The sequence below is a fragment of the Conger conger genome, chromosome 5, assembly GCF_963514075.1.
Source record: "Conger conger chromosome 5, fConCon1.1, whole genome shotgun sequence".
In the NCBI taxonomy this organism is placed as follows: Eukaryota; Metazoa; Chordata; class Actinopteri; order Anguilliformes; family Congridae; genus Conger; species Conger conger.
This window is the reverse complement of record NC_083764.1, coordinates 65,584,083-65,603,157: the sequence shown is the minus strand read 5'-3', so window position 1 is coordinate 65,603,157 and position 19,075 is coordinate 65,584,083. Positions and strand designations below refer to the sequence as shown.

Here is a 19,075-nt window from a genome sequence, read left to right as displayed (position 1 = left end):
GCCTCTGGCCAGAACTGAATTGAGAGCCAATCGTGTCATGAGTATTTGTGAAATTCAACTATTCTAAAGCACGGCTCTCTCCATTAGCTTCATCAGCGCTGTAGATGAGCTATTCTAAAGCACAGCTCTCTCCATTAGCTTCATCAGTGCTGTAGATGAGCTATTCTAAAGCACAGCTCTCTCCATTAGCTTCATCAGCGCTGTAGATGAGCTATTCTAAAGCACAGCTCTCTCCGTTAGCTTCATCAGTGCTGTAGATGAGCTATTCTAAAGCACAGCTCTCTCCATTAGCTTCATCAGCGCTGTAGATGAGCTATTCTAAAGCACAGCTCTCTCCATTAGCTTCACCAGTGAGGCTATTATCAAAAGGAATAGATTGTGGACTCCAGCTCTGCATCTGTGTGTGAATCATGTTTGTACTTGAGTTTATCTGGAAACTGACAGAACCTGAAGAACAGGGATTGTGTAAAAGTGAAGACAGAGGTGCACTTTCTCACAGACAGACGCTGTAGCTACACTGGGGAACTTATGATATGATTTCACTGTATATCCTTCAGATTAATTATTTTTACCTGCGGTTTGTCTAACAGCCGATTTAGCAGATTTTCCAGAATGGCGTCTGGATCTTCCCTCCTGGAAGATGACCTCTCCTGTCCTGTGTGCTCTGAAATCTTCAGGGATCCTGTTGTCCTGAGATGCAGTCACAGCTTCTGTGAGGCCTGTCTGCAGCTTTGGTGGAGAGAGAAGGGATCTCAGGAGTGCCCAGTTTGCAGGAGAAGAGATTCTATGGATCCACCTCTCCCTAGCCTGTCTCTGAAGAATGCCTGTGAGTCGTTCTTAAAGGAGAGAAGTCAGAGAGCTAAAGCAGGATCTGAAGTGCTCTGCAGTCTGCACAGTGAGAAACTCAAACTCTTCTGTTTGGAGGATCAAATACCTCTATGTCTTGTCTGTCTTGATAAGCGATGATATAAAGATGAATGCACTCTGGATCTGTGCTGGGATCATCTTTGTAAGCTAGGCCATGGTCAACAGTAGGAGCAGACCTGTTCCGGATAGAACCTAGTCAGAGTAGATTATTTCTCCAGGTACCTTGAGGTAGCCAAGCTAACGTCCACATCATCAGAAGGTGTGATTGAGCACTGTAAGTCCATCTTCGCTCGTCACGGGATACCAGAGGTACTGCGCTCAGACAATGGGCCACAGTTTCCATCCGAGTCCTTCAGGAGGTTTGCACGAGAGTGGAGCTTCAGTCATGTGACATCCAGTCCACATTTCCCACAGAGCAACGGGGAGGCGGAACGGGCAGTGAGGACAATCAAAAGTCTCCTCAAGAAGTCGGGTGACCCTTACCTAGCCCTCATGGCCTACCGTGCTGCTCCTCTGGCCAATGGACACAGCCCCACTGAGCTACCTATGGGGAGAGAGATCCGAACAACTGTCCCCATCATCCCAGCGCAGCATGGAGAACATAGAGAACCTGAAAAGGAAGGAACAGAAATACAGACAAAAACAGCAGCAAAACTACAACCGGAGACACCGTACGCGTGACTTGCCAGACCTGCAACCAGGTGAGCATGTGTGGGTGAAAGACATGAACCAGAGAGGCACAGTGGTGTCTGCATCAAACACACCCAGATCCTATGTCATCGAGACGCCCAGGGGCACCCTGCGCAGAAACAGACTTCACCTCTCGCCAACCCCTGTGGCACCTGAACCTGCCACCAGCGTACCTGAGACATCACAGGAGACCGCCGCTCCAGGTACAGCCAGTGCACCTGTCACACCTGCCAGACCGGCCCGGTGTGACCCCAGTCAAGAGACTCCAATGCGACAGAGACGGTATCCTTCTCGAGAGAGCAAGCCTCCCTCATATCTAAAAGACTATTTTTAGTGAGCACTGACACACTGAGTGACCCCAGGGGCAGAATAATACCCTCACTCAGGTTAAGGGTTTGGGCAGTCTACCCATCCCTTATGCCACACACATAGGAGAAGAGAGATAGTAGTGGAAATGTTTATTGTTGGTTATTATAGGTTCATGGAAGCATAAGTTCAGAGATGCAGTTCATACCAGTTATAGCAGTAAGATAAAGGATGGCATAAAAAGTAAAGAAGTAAAGAGACGCATTTATAAGATTTTGAGTTCATTCTGAAAGAAATGTTTTCATTCATGTTTATACCTGAAATACCTGAAGTGTTCAACCTATGTGATAGTTTAGAAAAGCTATATTTTAGTTTTGAATGAGTAATTCATGCGTCTCATAAGAAAGGGTTCTTATCTGGGAAAGGGGGATGTAGTGATAGGCTTGTGACAGGTGATACGTCATACTGTTGACTGTATGTGTGGTCATGCAGCTGCCAATAAAGTTAGTTGATTGAATGGCACTAATGGTTTGAGATGTTTGTCAGCCTCTAGGTTTATCATTGTACCTCTTAAACAACACAACAATATAAAGATGAATGGACTCTGGACTCTGGACTGGATCTATGCTTGATAAGGGAGGGTGTGTGCTTGAGATGATCTGGGTGCATTTTGAAGAACACAGGAGAGAGAACAACCAGAAGCTGAAGGACAGGGCTGGTGTAAATGTGAAGAGGGAGGTAACATTTCTCACACACAGATGCTTTAGTTATATTGCCGACTTTATTATATGAGTTTAATGTGTCATTTTCAGGAGCTATGGAATTTCTAACGATTCTGACAGGGATAAAAACCGATCAAGAAGCACAGAGATTTCTGGACTAATTTAAAGACATTTTACAGTGAAGTGTGTGGATTTCAAAGTGAAGCTAAGCTACAGATTTAGCAGAAGCCATTACAGAGCTCAGAACAGACGGAGACAGAATGGCATCTGGATCTTCTCTCCTGGAAGAGGACCTCTCCTGTCCTGTGTGCTCTGAAATCTTGAGGGATCCTGTTGTCCTGAGATGCAGTCACAGCTTCTGTGAGGCCTGTCTGCAGCAGTACTGGGAACACAAGGGATCTCAGGAGTGCCCAGTTTGCAGGAGAAGAGCTTCTAACACTCATCCTCCCTGTAACCTGTCTCTGAGGAATGCCTGTGAGTCGTTCTTGAAGGAGAAAAGTCAGAGAGCTAAAGCAGGATCTGAAGTGCTCTGCAGTCTGCACAGTGAGAAACTCAAACTCTTCTGTTTGGAGGATCAAATACCTGTCTGTCTTGTCTGTCAAACTTCAAAAAAACATGAAAACCACAAACTGCAACCAGTTCAGGAGGCTGCAGAAGTGTTTAAGGTAATTCTCAGTTCAAACAATTTCCTTTTGTAAATTCATTGGGATTAAAAATTATTTGGATTTATACAAAATTGGGATTTCAAGTGGTTTAGCATATCATTATTTTTCATGTATCTGTTCTATGTAAAAAAGAATATGTCTGATTATATTGAAAAATACCGCTGAAATTTGCTGACGGAAGTCAACACTTAATATTTAATAGACAGAAATGTATAAGGTGACCTTTGGTCTGAGATTATGGTTTTATCTCTTCACATGTCACATGACTGACAGAGAGCGGCGGGAGGGAGGGGCAGGAGTGTGGAGACATTCTCAGAGCTGTGTTAGGGAGCAGTGCTCAGCATGGGACAGGAGGGGTCAAAGTTCATGCTCAGATATATGTGTCTGACACAATGTGGCCTTAGAGGGCAGATCACTGTTAATGTGCCACTGGAGAGTAAATATAGAGCACTCTAAACTGAATTTAATATATTAATTAATTTGTATGTTGTCATTTACTACAGTCATACCTGTTTGCTTGGCATGTCCTGTCATAGAGGCAATGCACAGATATGTGTCACTGTGAACACATTGTTCCTACACATGTTGACCTGGGTCTCCATTTTGGCTCCTCTCTGTCTGAGCAGGGGCTCTTGTGCTGTTTGTATAGGCAGTGAAGTTTACTGTCTGTCTGTTGTTGTCATTTCTTTCCAGGAGAAACTCAGGACTGCACTGGCTCCACTGCAGAAGAAGCTAAAAGCCTTTAATGCAGTGAAACTAATCTGTGATCAAACAGCAGAGCACATCAAGGAATGCGGGTGTAATCATGGCCGATTGCAGTCTGCTGCGTGGAGAGCTATTTAAGTCTCTTCCTGGCACTGCTCTGAGCTTTGGCGTTTCAGTTTGACACGCACCCAAAGCCGGTAAGGTATTAAGGTATTAAGATGGTCGGTCGTTCGGTCGGTCGGTCGGTCGGTCGGTTTAGAAGACAGAATTGTTTAGGGACCTAGTTTGTTTTTCTTTGGGTTGCTTAGTTCCCTAGAACCTTCCCTATTTGTTCTGGGTACTGGGTACTTTGTTCTAGTGTTCGGCTCATAAAGTTTTGCCTGTTCGAGACTGCCGGTGAAATATCTCATTTTGTTTCTCCTGACCAGTATAGCTCAGGTCAGTTTTTCTGTTGGCAGATCGCCGGGGAGTTTTGTTCCCTTTTTTCGTTCTTTCTTCACCTATTTTAGTGGTCATCCAACTTATCGTTGGTAACTTTGTGATCCCTTCCTGGTCGCTCTTGGTCTCCCGCCCCTGCTCCCTTGCACATAGGATTAAATATCAAAAGTAGTTTATTAGCCTGTATTGCTCAATCAGTGAGGTACTGTGGAATGTGTTTAAAATGCCAGTCTCTTCAATAATTACTGCAGCTTTAATGAAATTAATATCTCTCTCTAATGTAAATACACCCCTCCCCCACGCTCCTGTGAGTGTGTGTCTCTCAGTGGGGTCAGGCTGTGAGTCTGTGTCTCTCAGTGGGGCTGTGAGTGTGTGTCTCTCAGTGGGGCTGTGAGTGTGTGTCTCTCAGTGGCACCTGGAGCCCTGGAGTGAAGAGACTGAGCACCAGTCCTTAATCTCACTGATGCTCATAATAAAATGCTGCTTTAAGAGTGATACTGTATTTAAGGGGAAGGACAGGAGCTACACAAACACTGACAGGTCTTGCTCCCTCTTACAGGGATTATACAGTGTGTGACTTATGAAATATTATCCTTTAGTTCTGGTGCTTCTCTCACACGTGTATCTGAGGCTATAATGTTGTTCTTGTGAAACCCAGTTTATATCATTAGGAGCCCATTGTGTCTGACGGTTTCCCTTTGTGCAGATCAGTGCTGACGTCTCATTCTCTGTCCCTTCAGCTCCTGTGACTCTGGACCCAAACACAGCGTTGGCATTTCAGGCTGCTAAGGGGACTGCCCCACCTTACATACAATCCTTGATCACTCCCTACTCCCCAGCTAGACCACTCCGGTCTGCCAGCTCTGGTCGCCTTATGGTTCCCTCTCTACGTACACCTGGCGGTCGAGCTGCACGTTCACGCCTGTTTTCCGTTCTGGTTCCTCAGTGGTGGAATGACTTGCCTACCACTGTCAGAACAGCAGAATCCCTCCCCCTATTTCGACGCAGACTCAAAACCCACCTTTTCAAACTCTACCTTAGTCCTCCCTCCTGATTTCCCCTGCCCCTCCTTTCTGATATCCCTATCCTTGTCTAATTTTTACACTTATGATGACAACTATGTTACTATGTTTAGAACAGCATTTCATGTGTATTTTGCTAGTTCTGGATGTGATGCTTTGACTTATGGTAGAACCTATGCACTTGTAAGTCGCTTTGGATTAAAAGCGTCTGCCAAATGACAAAAATGTAAAATGTAAATGTAAACATTCTTAAGTGCTTGATGAGAAATGTCTGATCTCTCTGACATAACCTCACAATGTTATTACTGAATAATTACTGTGGTACATGGTGGTATTGTAAGTACACTGGTGTGTGTGTAATGAGTTGGGGTGTAACAAATACACCGGTGGAATAACTCCAGTGCTGCTCTTTTCCTGACCCATCACCAGTGTGTCTCCCTGGGGCCTCATTTATAAACGTTGCGTAGGCACAAAAGAATGCGTACGCCACTTTCTAAGCAAACTTTGGCATTTATGAAAAACGAACTTGACGGGAAAATGTGCGGTCCTCCACGGAAACTCTGACCCATGCGTACGCACATTAACTGGAGAAATGAGAAACTGTGCCTTTAATGCTCGTGACGTAAGACCAGGAAAACGGGAAGTGAAACAGGATGTAAAAAGGTATAAAGATTTGCCGGGAGTTGTGGCTGGGTATGGCTGCTGTAAGGACGTGCGTTGTCCCTGTTACATAGCTGCCAACTCTCACGCTTTCGGCGTGAGACACACGCATTTGCATGTGCGTGTGAAAACAGGCAAATGCGTGTGTCTCACGCCGAAAGCGTGAGAGTTGGCAGCTATGCTGTTATACTTATTAAAGTGTTGAATCTCGCAATACGGGTTCTCTCCCTTCCTAAGTGCAACACAACATTTGGCGACGAGAGAAGTCGAAAATGATACACAACTGATACCACTGTGTAAAATAAATCGAAATTGATTGTTGTTGATTGTACTCTTAAAGGGTTCTGATTTTCTGCATGTTTACACTAGGACTCGGAACTATACTGTCCTCTCAGGTCCTCTTTGCACTTGTTCTTGTGTTTAATTTGCACTTTGTACGTCGCTCTGGATAAGAGCGTCTGCTAAATGCCATGCAATATAATGTAATGTAATGTAATGAAATATTACCTCTCACGTATCATATACGAAGAGTTAAATTGCAAAAACGGACAAAAGCCTCTCTTACAACGAATAAACAAACAGCTGTTTGATTGATGCTCCCTGGAGTGCCCAAAAAATATGATTTAGGATGATAAATATAAACGGAGATGTTGTAGTAAAATAATCCCTCAAATATGTAGACGAATTGTTAAACAATACTTCATGTTATTAAATGTATTCTCATAAATAATATGGTGAACAGTCGGACAAATTGCCCTGCACTGATGCCGTTTACAATGCGTCAGTCGGGCAGATACGAGCATAGTTTCATATATTGTTATCATATTCATATATTATGTTTTATAATGTGTTTATTGTTATACATTTTTGTTCGTTTTATCTCTTAATTTTGTAACTGTGTTTTCAATGCTGCTAGACAAATAACGTGTATTATTATTATTATTATTATTATTATTATTATTATTATCATCGTCATCATCACATTCGTTGTGCAGAACTGTTCGTCATTTACAATCAATCAGGATAATTCCCACACCTGTAGCTTTTCAGAGGCAATAAAATGGCTGAAATCCCTTTTCTTGGCCTTCTTTTCAGCGTTTGCCATTGTCGTCTTCGTGAAATGCATATTCATTAGGGGTGTTTCACTGCCTATTTATAGGCAACTGTGGGCGGGACATGAAGCTGGCAAAGTTGCGCCACATTTAGAGTTGATTGTGATTTATAATGGAAAACTGGCGTGGGACGTGCGTATGCACTGTTTTATAAATCAGAATATTTTTTTGCGTAGGCACGTCCTAGGTATCATGCTTACGCAACCTTTTGACGTGAATCCTAAGCACAGTTTTATAAATGAGGCCCCAGGTCTGCCAATCATTTCAGGAAAAACACAAAAGAGGGTGGAATCAGTAAGGATCCTACTTTATTGAGCCAAACCTCCAGAGAACTAAAATCAAGCTTCCACCTTTCATACCTTAGGCTACGATACACATCTCATAATACATTTAATTGTTTAAAACACATCCTCTTGGCACAAATAAAATAGTGCTCATAGCAGTTGTAATGGAGCGCTGGGATTGTGTGCGCAGTAACGTAAAGACAGGAGATCTCTGTATCGTTACTTTCATTGGAAGTTGAACAGGACCAGAGAAACGAGTGTGACTCACACACCTCTTCTAACAGCCTGACTTCTTCACTCGTTCTTCACCCCGACGCTGCTGCGTAACAGTGACTCTACCGCCCTCTAGTGGAATCAGAAAACTGGCAGTCTCACGCCACTCCACTCCATCTCCTGCCACCAAACATTTTAACCTACTATAACTCTACTTACCAGCCTAATCGTTCTACAATAACCACTGCAACGTGTATTTTTACTTCTCAACAATTATCTTCATAATCTGAAAAAATAACATTATAAATTCATAATCTGAAAAAATATAGAATAAAAATATATATATTCAGTGAAAGTCTTTCAGATGAGGAAGTAGCTCTCTCTGTCTTTGTGGGTCTCGGTCCCAGTGCACATTGGTTGCTGGGTAACCAGCCCCTGTGGGAGGCGCTGTCCGAGCAGTGATATGAGGAGCAGTGATATGAGGAGCAGTGATATGAGGAGCAGTGTTATGAGGAGCAGTGATATGAGGAGCAGTGACATGAGGAGCAGTGATATGAGGAGCAGTGTTATGAGGAGCAGTGACATGAGGAGCAGTGTTATGAGGATCAGTGATATGAGGAGCAGTGATATGAGCAGTGTTATGCCTAGGACAGTACAGTCCTTCAGCTCTCCAGCAGAGATCTCCTCAGGTGACTCAGGTTCTGAATGGATTGGGTCTTTGTGTCTTTGGACCGCTCCTCCATCCTCCAGCCTCTCTCTGTAGGATACCGGTCCAGTCACCGTCTCTGCGTATCCAGGAATCCATTTTGGTCTGTGACTGAAGTTCCTTGTATGTACAGGATCACCGATGACAAACCTGCCTGTCATGGTTCTCAGTTTTCTTTGCTTCTTTTGAACTCTCCATTTCAGGTGGGGGTGTATGGAGTCCAGGGTGCAGCGGAGAGCAACATTCCCGCTGGCGATAGAGCTGTCCTGGTCTGGAGAGTTGCTCTGCAGCTGAACCAGACTCTTGCCCCTTTGGTGTCCAGTGTTCCCTCCAGACAGCTTTTCCTAATCTCCTTAAAGGTGTGGACTGGCCGCTCTGCAAGCCTGTTTCTTCCTCATGAACCCTGTAAACTCTGTTGCCATTATCAGAGACCAAGAGTTCTGGCTGCCATGGCTACTGAAACTAATGTGCAGGCACTCAGCTGTTCAGGCTGCAGTGGCTGAACTACACACCCATCCATTTTGAGTGTGTGTCAATGAGGATGAAAAACTCATGTCTGCCCAGTTTTTCTGTATCTGTTCTTTGCATTTCGTTCCTTGTGACCCTCTGTGCTCACCGTAGTCAGTCTGTCAGTTCATTCGCTCTCATTCATTCGTTCCACCTGTGTCTCCACCTCCCACTCCTTATATGGACTTCAGCCATCTTGTGTACATCTGGGCTGTTCCCCTCTCTGCTCTGGTCATGCGGCGGCCATCTTGTGTGTGTCTGGGCTGCTTGCAGAAGGAGAGGCCTCTGAATGATGAGCTTGTGCCGCGTTTAGCGCCTGTTCAAAAGTCCGGTCCGTTTCCGACAAACAGACGGCGCTGAATACGGTCATCTCCAGCTCCACAAACCAGTCTCTCTCTCTCGTAGCATTTCCGTCGGCTTCGCCCCATGATTGCAGTCCCGTGCCGCCTGAGGGACATCCAGAGCTGGATGGACAACCACCATCTAAAGCTCAACCCAGGTAAAACTGAAATGATATTCATCCCTGCTAATACCTCTCCCCATCTGGATCTCTCCATTTCTCTCGGGGATACCACACTCACGCCGTCACCCAGTGCAAGGAACCTCGGCGTGGTGATGGACAGCAGACTGTCCCTTTCCGAGAACATTGCGGCGGTGACCCGGTCTTGCAGGTTCTTCCTCTACAACATACGGAGAATCCGCCCCTTTCTCACCCCCTACTCGACCCAGCTCCTGGTCCAAGCGATGGTTCTGTCCCGCCTGGACTACTGCAATTCCCTCTTGGCTGGCCTCCCAGCGTCCGCCATCAGACCCCTCCAACTCATCCAGAATGCAGCAGCTCGTCTGGTCTTCAACCTTCCCAAATACTCACACGTCACCCCCCTGCTTACTTCCCTCCACTGGCTGCCTGTCATGGCTCGCATCAAATTCAAAACATTGGTGCTAGCCTTCCAAGCAGTTAAAGGGTCTTCCCCAGCTTATCTGCAAAAAATCATCAGACCCTACACCCCTGCCAGACCTCTTCGTTCAGCCTCCACAGGCCGCTTGGCACCTCCCCCTCTCAGAACCTCCACCTCACGCTCACGACTACTGTCTGTTATGGCTCCACGGTGGTGGAACGAACTCCCCGTTGAGGTCAGAACTATAGAATCTCTCCCCACCTTCAAGCGCAAGCTGAAGACGCACCTCTTCAAGCAGCACCTCTCCCCATCCCTCCCTACCTCCCTGTGAACCTTAATTGTTGTCTCTGTGACTTGCTTTGTGTATCGGTATTTTTAGTTGGCTAGGTAAGCAGTGTTTGGATAGTTAACTTTGGTCACTTTTGCTCTTGTTTGTTTGTTTGTTCAAAAAAAATAAAAAATTAAAAAATTAAAAAAAAATATGGCCCTTGTCCTTATCTTTGTTGTACAGGTAGCAGTTGAAATTGTACTTACCTCTAGGGTCTTTCAGCGAACTTATCCCTGGTTATGGGTATGCACTTTGTTGTACGTCGCTCTGGATAAGAGCGTCTGCCAAATGCCAATAATGTAATGTAATGTAATGTAATGATTTTCTCCACACGGCCACATAGCTCAACATGGATTCCCCCAGTTACCTGAACCTCCAGGTGAGTTTGAAGCGCTGAACAGCCTCGCTCGGCTTCAGACTGGAAAGTTCCTCCAGCAGTGTCACTCGCTCATGAGTCTCCTCATGATGGGGTGGGGGACGTAGAAGAAACATGCTATGGGCGTGTTGTTTTCAACACATGTGCAAGCCCATATAAAACTGAAGCTTTTAAATGTAAAATACAACGTAATTGTTTCTCTTTTTTTGGTATGGAGCCTGTATGCAATGAGTAGGCCTACATCTCTCTCTCTCTCTCTCTCTCTCTCTCTCTCTCACACACACACACACACACACTCACACACGCATCTATTCATATGAAAGAAATCTATTCCTTCTTTTACCAGTCCTGTGCACAATTACTACTCTCCAGACCTCCCTTGGTTTATCCACTGGGAAGATTTCATGACACAACGGTAAAAAAAAGGTGTCAAAAGGTGTTTCGCTTTTTAAAGCATTTTTAAAGTCTTTAAATGAATGTGTTTCATACGGATTTAGCTTTCCGTAAATTAACTGCATCCCATGGCTTTGGTTTACTCTGCAGCGCACTCTTGTGGACAAACCAGGGTGATACACCTGTCACAGAATTTAAATGAGGAAGAAACAGGAGCCTCTGGCCAGAACTGAATTGAGAGCCAATCGTGTCATGAGTATTTGTGAAATTCAACTATTCTAAAGCACGGCTCTCTCCATTAGCTTCATCAGCGCTGTAGATGAGCTATTCTAAAGCACAGCTCTCTCCATTAGCTTCATCAGTGCTGTAGATGAGCTATTCTAAAGCACAGCTCTCTCCATTAGCTTCATCAGCGCTGTAGATGAGCTATTCTAAAGCACAGCTCTCTCCATTAGCTTCACCAGTGAGGCTATTATCAAAAGGAATAGATTGTGGACTCCAGCTCTGCATCTGTGTGTGAATCATGTTTGTACTTGAGTTTATCTGGAAACTGACAGAACCTGAAGAACAGGGATTGTGTAAAAGTGAAGACAGAGGTGCACTTTCTCACAGACAGACGCTGTAGCTACACTGGGGAACTTATGATATGATTTCACTGTATATCCTTCAGATTAATTATTTTTACCTGCGGTTTGTCTAACAGCCGATTTAGCAGATTTTCCAGAATGGCGTCTGGATCTTCCCTCCTGGAAGATGACCTCTCCTGTCCTGTGTGCTCTGAAATCTTCAGGGATCCTGTTGTCCTGAGATGCAGTCACAGCTTCTGTGAGGCCTGTCTGCAGCTTTGGTGGAGAGAGAAGGGATCTCAGGAGTGCCCAGTTTGCAGGAGAAGAGATTCTATGGATCCACCTCTCCCTAGCCTGTCTCTGAAGAATGCCTGTGAGTCGTTCTTAAAGGAGAGAAGTCAGAGAGCTAAAGCAGGATCTGAAGTGCTCTGCAATCTGCACAGTGAGAAACTCAAACTCTTCTGTTTGGAGGATCAAATACCTCTATGTCTTGTCTGTCTTGATAAGCGATGATATAAAGATGAATGCACTCTGGATCTGTGCTTGGATCATCTTTGTAAGCTAGGCCATGGTCAATAGTAGGAGCAGACCTGTTCCGGATAGAACCTAGTCAGAGTAGATTATTTCTCCAGGTACCTTGAGGTAGCCAAGCTAACGTCCACATCATCAGAAGGTGTGATTGAGCACTGTAAGTCCATCTTCGCTCGTCACGGGATACCAGAGGTACTGCGCTCAGACAATGGGCCACAGTTTCCATCCGAGTCCTTCAGGAGGTTTGCACGAGAGTGGAGCTTCAGTCATGTGACATCCAGTCCACATTTCCCACAGAGCAACGGGGAGGCGGAACGGGCAGTGAGGACAATCAAAAGTCTCCTCAAGAAGTCGGGTGACCCTTACCTAGCCCTCATGGCCTACCGTGCTGCTCCTCTGGCCAATGGACACAGCCCCACTGAGCGACTTATGGGGAGAGAGATCCGAACAACTGTCCCCATCATCCCAGCGCAGATCAACCCAGCATGTGGCATTTGGCAGACGCTCTTATCCAGAGCGACGTACAACAAAGTGCATACCCATAACCAGGGATAAGTTCGCTGAAAGAGCCTAGAGGGAAGTACAATTTCAACTGCTACCTGTACAACAAAGATAAGGACGAGGGCCTTTTTTTTTCTTTTTTTCTTTTTTTGAACAAACAAACAATCAAACAGAGCAAAAGTCACCAAAGTTAACTATCCTATCATGCATCTCATAAGAAAGGGTTCTTATCTGGGAAAGGGGGATGTAGTGATAGGTTCTTGACAGGTGATACGTCATGTTGTTGACTGTATGTGTGGTCATGTAGCTGCCAATAAAGTTAGTTGATTGAATGGCACTAACGGTTTGAGACGTTCGTCAGCCTCTAGGTTTATCATTGTACCTCTTAAACAACACAACAATATAAAGATGAATGGACTCTGGACTCTGGACTGGATCTATGCTTGATAAGGGAGGGTGTGTGCTTGAGATGATCTGGGTGCATTTTGAAGAACACAGGAGAGAGAACAACCAGAAGCTGAAGAACAGGGCTGGTGTAAATGTGAAGAGGGAGGTAACATTTCTCACACACAGATGCTTTAGTTATATTGCCGACTTTATAATATGAGTTTAATGTGTAATTTTCAGGAACTATGGAATTTCTAAAGATTCTGACAGGGATAAAAACCGATCATGAAGCACAGAGATTTCTGGACTAATTTAAAGACATTTTACAGTGAAGTGTGTGGATTTCAAAGTGAAACTAAACTACAGATTTAGCAGAAGCCATTACTGAGCTCAGAACAGACGGAGACAGAATGGCGTCTGGATCTTCTCTCCTGGAAGAGGAGCTCTCCTGTCCTGTGTGCTCTAAAATCTTCACGGATCCTGTTGTCCTGAGATGCAGTCACAGCTTCTGTGAGGCCTGTCTGCAGCAGTACTGGGAACACAAGGGATCTCTGGAGTGCCCAGTTTGCAGGAGAAGATCTTCTAACAAAAATCCTCCTTGTAACCTGTCTCTGAGGAATGCCTGTGAGTCGTTCTTGAAGGAGAAAAGTCAGAGAGCTAAAGCAGGATCTGAAGTTCTCTGCAGTCTGCACAGTGAGAAACTCAAACTCTTCTGTTTGGAGGATCAAATACCTGTCTGTCTTGTCTGTCAAACTTCAAAAAAACATGAAAACCACAAACTGCTACCAGTTCAGGAGGCTGCAGAAGTGTTTAAGGTAATTCTCAGTTCAAACAATTTCCTTTTGTAAATTCATTGGGATTAAAAATTATTTGGATTTATACAAAATTGGGATTTCCAGTGGTTTAGCATATCATTATTTTTCATGTATCTGTTCTATGTAAAAAAGAATATGTCTGATTATATTGCAAAATACCGCTGAAATTTGCTGACAGCAGGAAGTCAAAACTTAATATTTAATAGACGGAAATGTATAAGGTGACCTTTGGTCTGAGATTATGGTTTTATCTCTTTATTACATGTCACATGACTGACAGAGAGACAGGAGGGAGGGGCAGGAGTGTGGAGACATTCTCAGAGCTGTGTTAGGGAGCAGTGCTCAGCATGGGACAGGAGGGGTCAAAGTTCATGCTCAGATAAATGTGTCTGAAACAATGTGGCCTTAGAGGGCAGATCACTGTTAATGTGTCACTGGAGAGTAAATATAGAGCACACTAAACTGAATTTAATATATGAATTAATTTGTATGTTGTCATTTACTACAGTCATACCTGTTTGCTTGGCACGTCCTGTCATAGAGGCAATGCAATGTCTCTGTGAACACATTGTTTCTACACATGGGCGGCCTGTAGCGTAGTGGTTAAGGTAAATGACTGGGACATGTGAGGTTGGTGGTTCTAATCCCGGTGTAGCCACAACAAGATCTGCACAGTCGTTGGGCCCTTGAGCAAGGCCCTTAACCCCACATTGCTCCAGGGGAGGATTGTCTCCTGCTTAGTCTGATCAACTGTACGTCGCTCTGGATAAGAGCGTCTGCCAAATGCCAATAATGTAATGTAATGTAATGTAATGTTGACCTAGGTCTCCATTCTGGCTCCTCTCTGTCTGAACAGGGGCTCTTGTGCTGTCTGTGCAGGCAGTGAAGTTTACTGTCTGTCTGTGGTTGTCATTTCTTTCCAGGAGAAACTCAGGACTGCACTGGCTCCACTGCAGGAGAAGCTAAAAGCCTTTAATGCAGTGAAACTAACCTGTGATCAAACAGCAGAGCACATCAAGGTACTGTATTGAGGCCTTTAAATCACAGTGTTGAAAATGCAGCACTGGATTGTGCTGAAATGATGGTGAATAATGTTTATTCCAGAGCCAGGCCCAGCACACAGAGAGACAGATAAAGGTGGAGTTTGAGAAACTTCAGCAGTTCCTAAAAGATGAAGAGGCAGCCAGGATCACTGCACTGAGGGAGGAAGAGGAGCAGAAGAGTCAAAAGATGAAGGAGAAGATTGAGAAGATGACAGAAGAGATATCATCCCTTTCAGAACAGATCAGAGCCATAGAACAGGAGCTGGGAGCTGAAGATGTCTCATTCCTGCAGGTAAGACCTGTTCACTCTGTGTCTGTAGGTCTCTATACACACTGCTGTTAATGCTTGCATACATTCATTTATACAATATAGTATTCAAAAATCATTAAATCTCCTCAAAACTTAATCAAGCAGAATAATTGTCTTGCAGGGAAAGGGTTTTAAAACCAGTTTATTGTGCAACATCTCAGGTAATACATTACATTACATTAATGGCATTTGGCAGACGCTCTTATCCAGAGTAACGTACAGTTGATTAGACTAAGCAGGAGACAATCCTCCCCTGGAGCAATGCAGGGTTAAGGGCCTTGCTCAAGGGCCCAATGGCTGTGCGGATCTTATTGTGGCTACACTGGGATTAGAACCTCCAATCTTTCGGGTCCCAGTCATTTACCTTAACCACTATGCTACAGGCCACCCCGTATTAAAGTGTTAAAGCAGCACATTCATTTTTCTGTCATGTCATATCTAAAGCTATTTAAAGATATTACTGTGGTTTCTGATGCAGTGTTGATGGACTGAGTATTGGCTACACTGGTAATAATTCACTCTCTTTATTTCAGAGCTACAAGCACACACAAGACATGTAAGCAAACTCCATCCTCTCTCATAGTGTCATGGTTTCTCACTGTCTACTTCTGGAAATTCCTGTATTTACCACTCTAGACCTCTAGAGGGCTTTCCGGCTTAGCTCTGCAGGAGAAATTTCCTCCTGCATGTGGAATGCGGGTGTAATCATGGCCAATTGCAGTCAGCTGCTTGAAGAGCTATTTAAGTCTCTTCCTGGCACTGTCGGTCGGTCGGTCGGTCGGTCGGTCGGTCATCAGTGGTGTGGGGCTGTGAGTGTGTGTCTCTCAGTGGGGCTGTGAGTGTGTGTCTCTCAGTGGGGCTGTGAGTGTGTGTCTCTCAGTGGGGCTGTGGGTGTGTGTCTCTCAGTGGGGCTGTTAGTGTGTGTCTCTCAGTGGGGCTGTGGGTGTGTGTTTCTCAGTGGGGCTGTGTGTCAGAACGCTGGGAGGGATGGAGCCATTTTCTTACAGAATGAAGATCTGATGTTGCTGCTGATAATCTTCTATGGTAATGAAGCCACGCCCACAGCACAAGTGACTCCTGAATATTATTGCAGAGCCCAGTGCACCCTGGGGGATCCAGAGAAGGTCTCAGGAACGCTGATTGATGTGGCCAAGCACCTGGGCAATCTGAAGTACAGAGTGTGGGAGAAGATGCTGGGGACTGTTCAATACAGTGAGTACTGGGGGCAGGGAGCTCCACATTGTCACTGTACAGGGGGAATCTTCAGCATCCTTTCCACAAGCTGATGAAGCCAGTCAGAGTGATATTGGTCCTGTCTGTGTAAGAGCCCTGGAGTGAAGAGACTGAGCACCAGTCCTTAATCTCACTGATGCTCATCATAAAATGCTGCTTTAAGAGTGATACTGTATTTAAGGGGAAGGACAGGAGCTACACAAACACTGACAGGCTTTGCTCCCTCTTACAGGGATTATACAATATGTGACTTATGAAATATTAATATCCTTTAGTTCTGGTGCTTCTCTCACACATGTATCTGAGGCTATAATGTTGTTCTTGTGAAACCCAGTTTATATCATTAGGACCCCATTGTGTCTGACGGTTTCCCTTTGTGCAGATCAGTGCTGACGTCTCATTCTCTGTCCCTTCAGCTCCTGTGACTCTGGACCCAAACACAGCACATCCCAACCTCTCACTGTCTGAGGATCTGACCAGTGTGAGACGCAGTGGTGAGAGACAGCAGGTTCCTGATAATCCAGAGAGATTTGATTGGCGGTGGTGGGTGCTGGGCTCTGAGGGATTCAGCTCAGGGAGACACTGCTGGGATGTAGAAGTGGGGGGTGAGGACTGGCGGGTGGGTGTGATTAAAGAGTCCTTCAGCAGGAAAGGGCGTTTGGATCTGAGCCCAGCAGGAGGAGTGTGGAGTATAAAGCTGATCAGGGGGGAATACAGAGCCATGACATCCACATCTACATGCCTCACTGTGCAGAGGGAACTCCAGAGGGTCAGAGTGGAGCTGGACTGGGACAGGGGGAAGGTGTCATTCTCTGACCCCAGTGACAACACTCCTCTCTACACTTTTAAACACTCCTTCACTGAGAGACTGTTTCCTTTCTTTGGTACTCTGGGGACTGTGCGGATCTGTCCACTGGGGGTGTTTGTAAGTGTTAAACAGCACTGTGGGATTATGGGTAAACATCAGTTGAAGTAAAATGGGATAGTAAGGATCCTACTTTATTGAGTCTAACCTCCAGAGATGCCCTTAAGAACCAAAAATCAAGCTTCCACCTTAGGCTACTATGCACATCTCATAATACATCTCATTGTTTAAAACGCATCCTGTTGTTGAAATTATTATATTCATGTGATTAGTTCATTATTAATTGCTTATCATATTATTCATTGCTTATCCTTTCCTAATTTCTTCGACTATTATTGGTTGCTTATGCTGGAGTGATCCAGAGCATACACACTTATTAAAGTATCATAACTTGCTTTGTGCTACTCAATATTATCTTCTGTAACTGTGTGAGTGGAGATGTCTCTCCCTGTCTGTACCATGGGCCTCCAAGGCCACGGCTATTAACTGTGTGTTCTGGATTATCTTGTCTTGGGGCCTGAGAGCCTGCAGAACCAAAAACATAAGACCTCATGACGGAAGCTACCATGGGGATTATCTTCCTGGAAATAGGGAGTTAAAACAAGATAAGATAGATTTCTCAGACGTGCAGTTAATTGCACAGGCACCTGCGTATACATCATGCTGGAATGTTTTGAGAACATGTATCTGCATAGACAGTACCTTGAAGGGGGAGTTATGAATAAACAATCTATAGTAAGGAGAAGAGCGGTGGATTGTTTTTGAATATTGATTATCAGAAATATTAATGAATACTAATGAAGGGGCGTACATTTGTTGCGCTCTGTGCCTACATATATCCAGACAGGTCCTGGAACCTTGGTCCTTGTTTTTGCATGTAACTTGGACCCTATGCATAGTAAAGATTGAATTATTTTACTGTCTTTGTCTCTGAGTGTTTTCATACAGAAATACATTAAAATTCCTACAACAATCCTCTTGGCACAAATAAAATAGTGCTCATAGCAGTTGTAATGGAGCGCTGGGATTGTGTGCGCAGTAACGTAAAGACAGGAGATATCTGTATCGTCACTTTCATTGGAAGTTGAACAGGACCAGAGAAACGAGTGTGACTCACCACCTCTTCTAACAGCCGACTTCTTCACTCGTTCTTCACCCCAACGCTGCTGCGTAACAGTGACTCTACCGCCCTCTAGTGGAATCAGAACTGGCAGTCTCACGCCACTCCACTCCATCTCCTGCCACCAAACATTTTAACATACTATAACTCTACTTACCAGCCTAATCGTTCTACAATAACCACTGCAACGAGTATTTTTACTTCTCAGCAATTATTTTCATAATATCCTGCCAATATCCAAATGCCAATAATGTAATGTAATGTAATAATATGAAAAAATAAGATAAGTTCATAATCAGAAAAAATATAGAATAAAAATATATATACTCAATGAAAGTCTTTCAGATGATGAGGTGACTCTCTCTGTCTTTGTGGGTCTCGGTCCCAGTGCACATTGGTTGCTGGGTAACCAGCCCCTGAGGGAGGCGCTGTCTGAGCAGTGATATGAGGAGCAGTGACATGAGGAGCAGTGATATGAGGAGCAGTGTTATGAGGAGCAGTGTTATGAGGAGCAGTGATATGAGGAGCAGTGTTATGAGGAGCAGGGTTAGGAGGAGCAGTGTTATGAGCAGTGTTATGACTAGGGACAGTACAGTCCTTCAGCTCTCCAGCAGAGATCTCCTCAGGTGACTCAGGTTCTGAATGGATTGGGTCCTGGTGTCTTTGGACCGCTCCTCCATCCTCCAGCCTCTCTCTGTAGGATACCAGTCCAGTCACCGTCTCTGCGTATCCAGGAATCCATTTTGGTCCGTGACTGAAGTTCCTTGTATGTGTAGGATCACCGATGACAAACCTGCCTGTCATGGTTCTC

General features: G+C 44.8%; 1 protein-coding gene across 1 annotated transcript; it reads left to right on the top strand.

The window, feature by feature from the left end:
- Window positions 1–2,845: 2,845 nt before the first annotated feature.
- Window positions 2,846–18,684, top strand: LOC133128991 (E3 ubiquitin-protein ligase TRIM35-like). Its single transcript, XM_061242796.1, has 7 exons — window positions 2,846–3,250; window positions 14,617–14,712; window positions 14,798–15,028; window positions 15,580–15,602; window positions 16,140–16,258; window positions 16,696–17,235; window positions 18,653–18,684. The coding sequence occupies exons 1-7, from the start codon at window positions 2,846–2,848 to the stop codon at window positions 18,682–18,684; spliced, it is 1,446 nt and encodes a 481-aa protein (XP_061098780.1).
- Window positions 18,685–19,075: the final 391 nt, after the last annotated feature.

Excerpts from the sequence above, each read along its gene's own strand:
- LOC133128991 (XM_061242796.1), top strand. The coding sequence starts at position 2,846 with ATGGCATCTGGATCTTCTCTCCTGGAAGAGGACCTCTCCTGTCCTGTG. Across the intron at positions 15,029-15,579 it reads AAGATGTCTCATTCCTGCAG|AGCTACAAGCACACACAAGA; the intron begins GTAAGACCTGTT and ends TCTTTATTTCAG. Across the intron at positions 17,236-18,652 it reads ACAGCACTGTGGGATTATGG|TGCACATTGGTTGCTGGGTA; the intron begins GTAAACATCAGT and ends TCTCGGTCCCAG.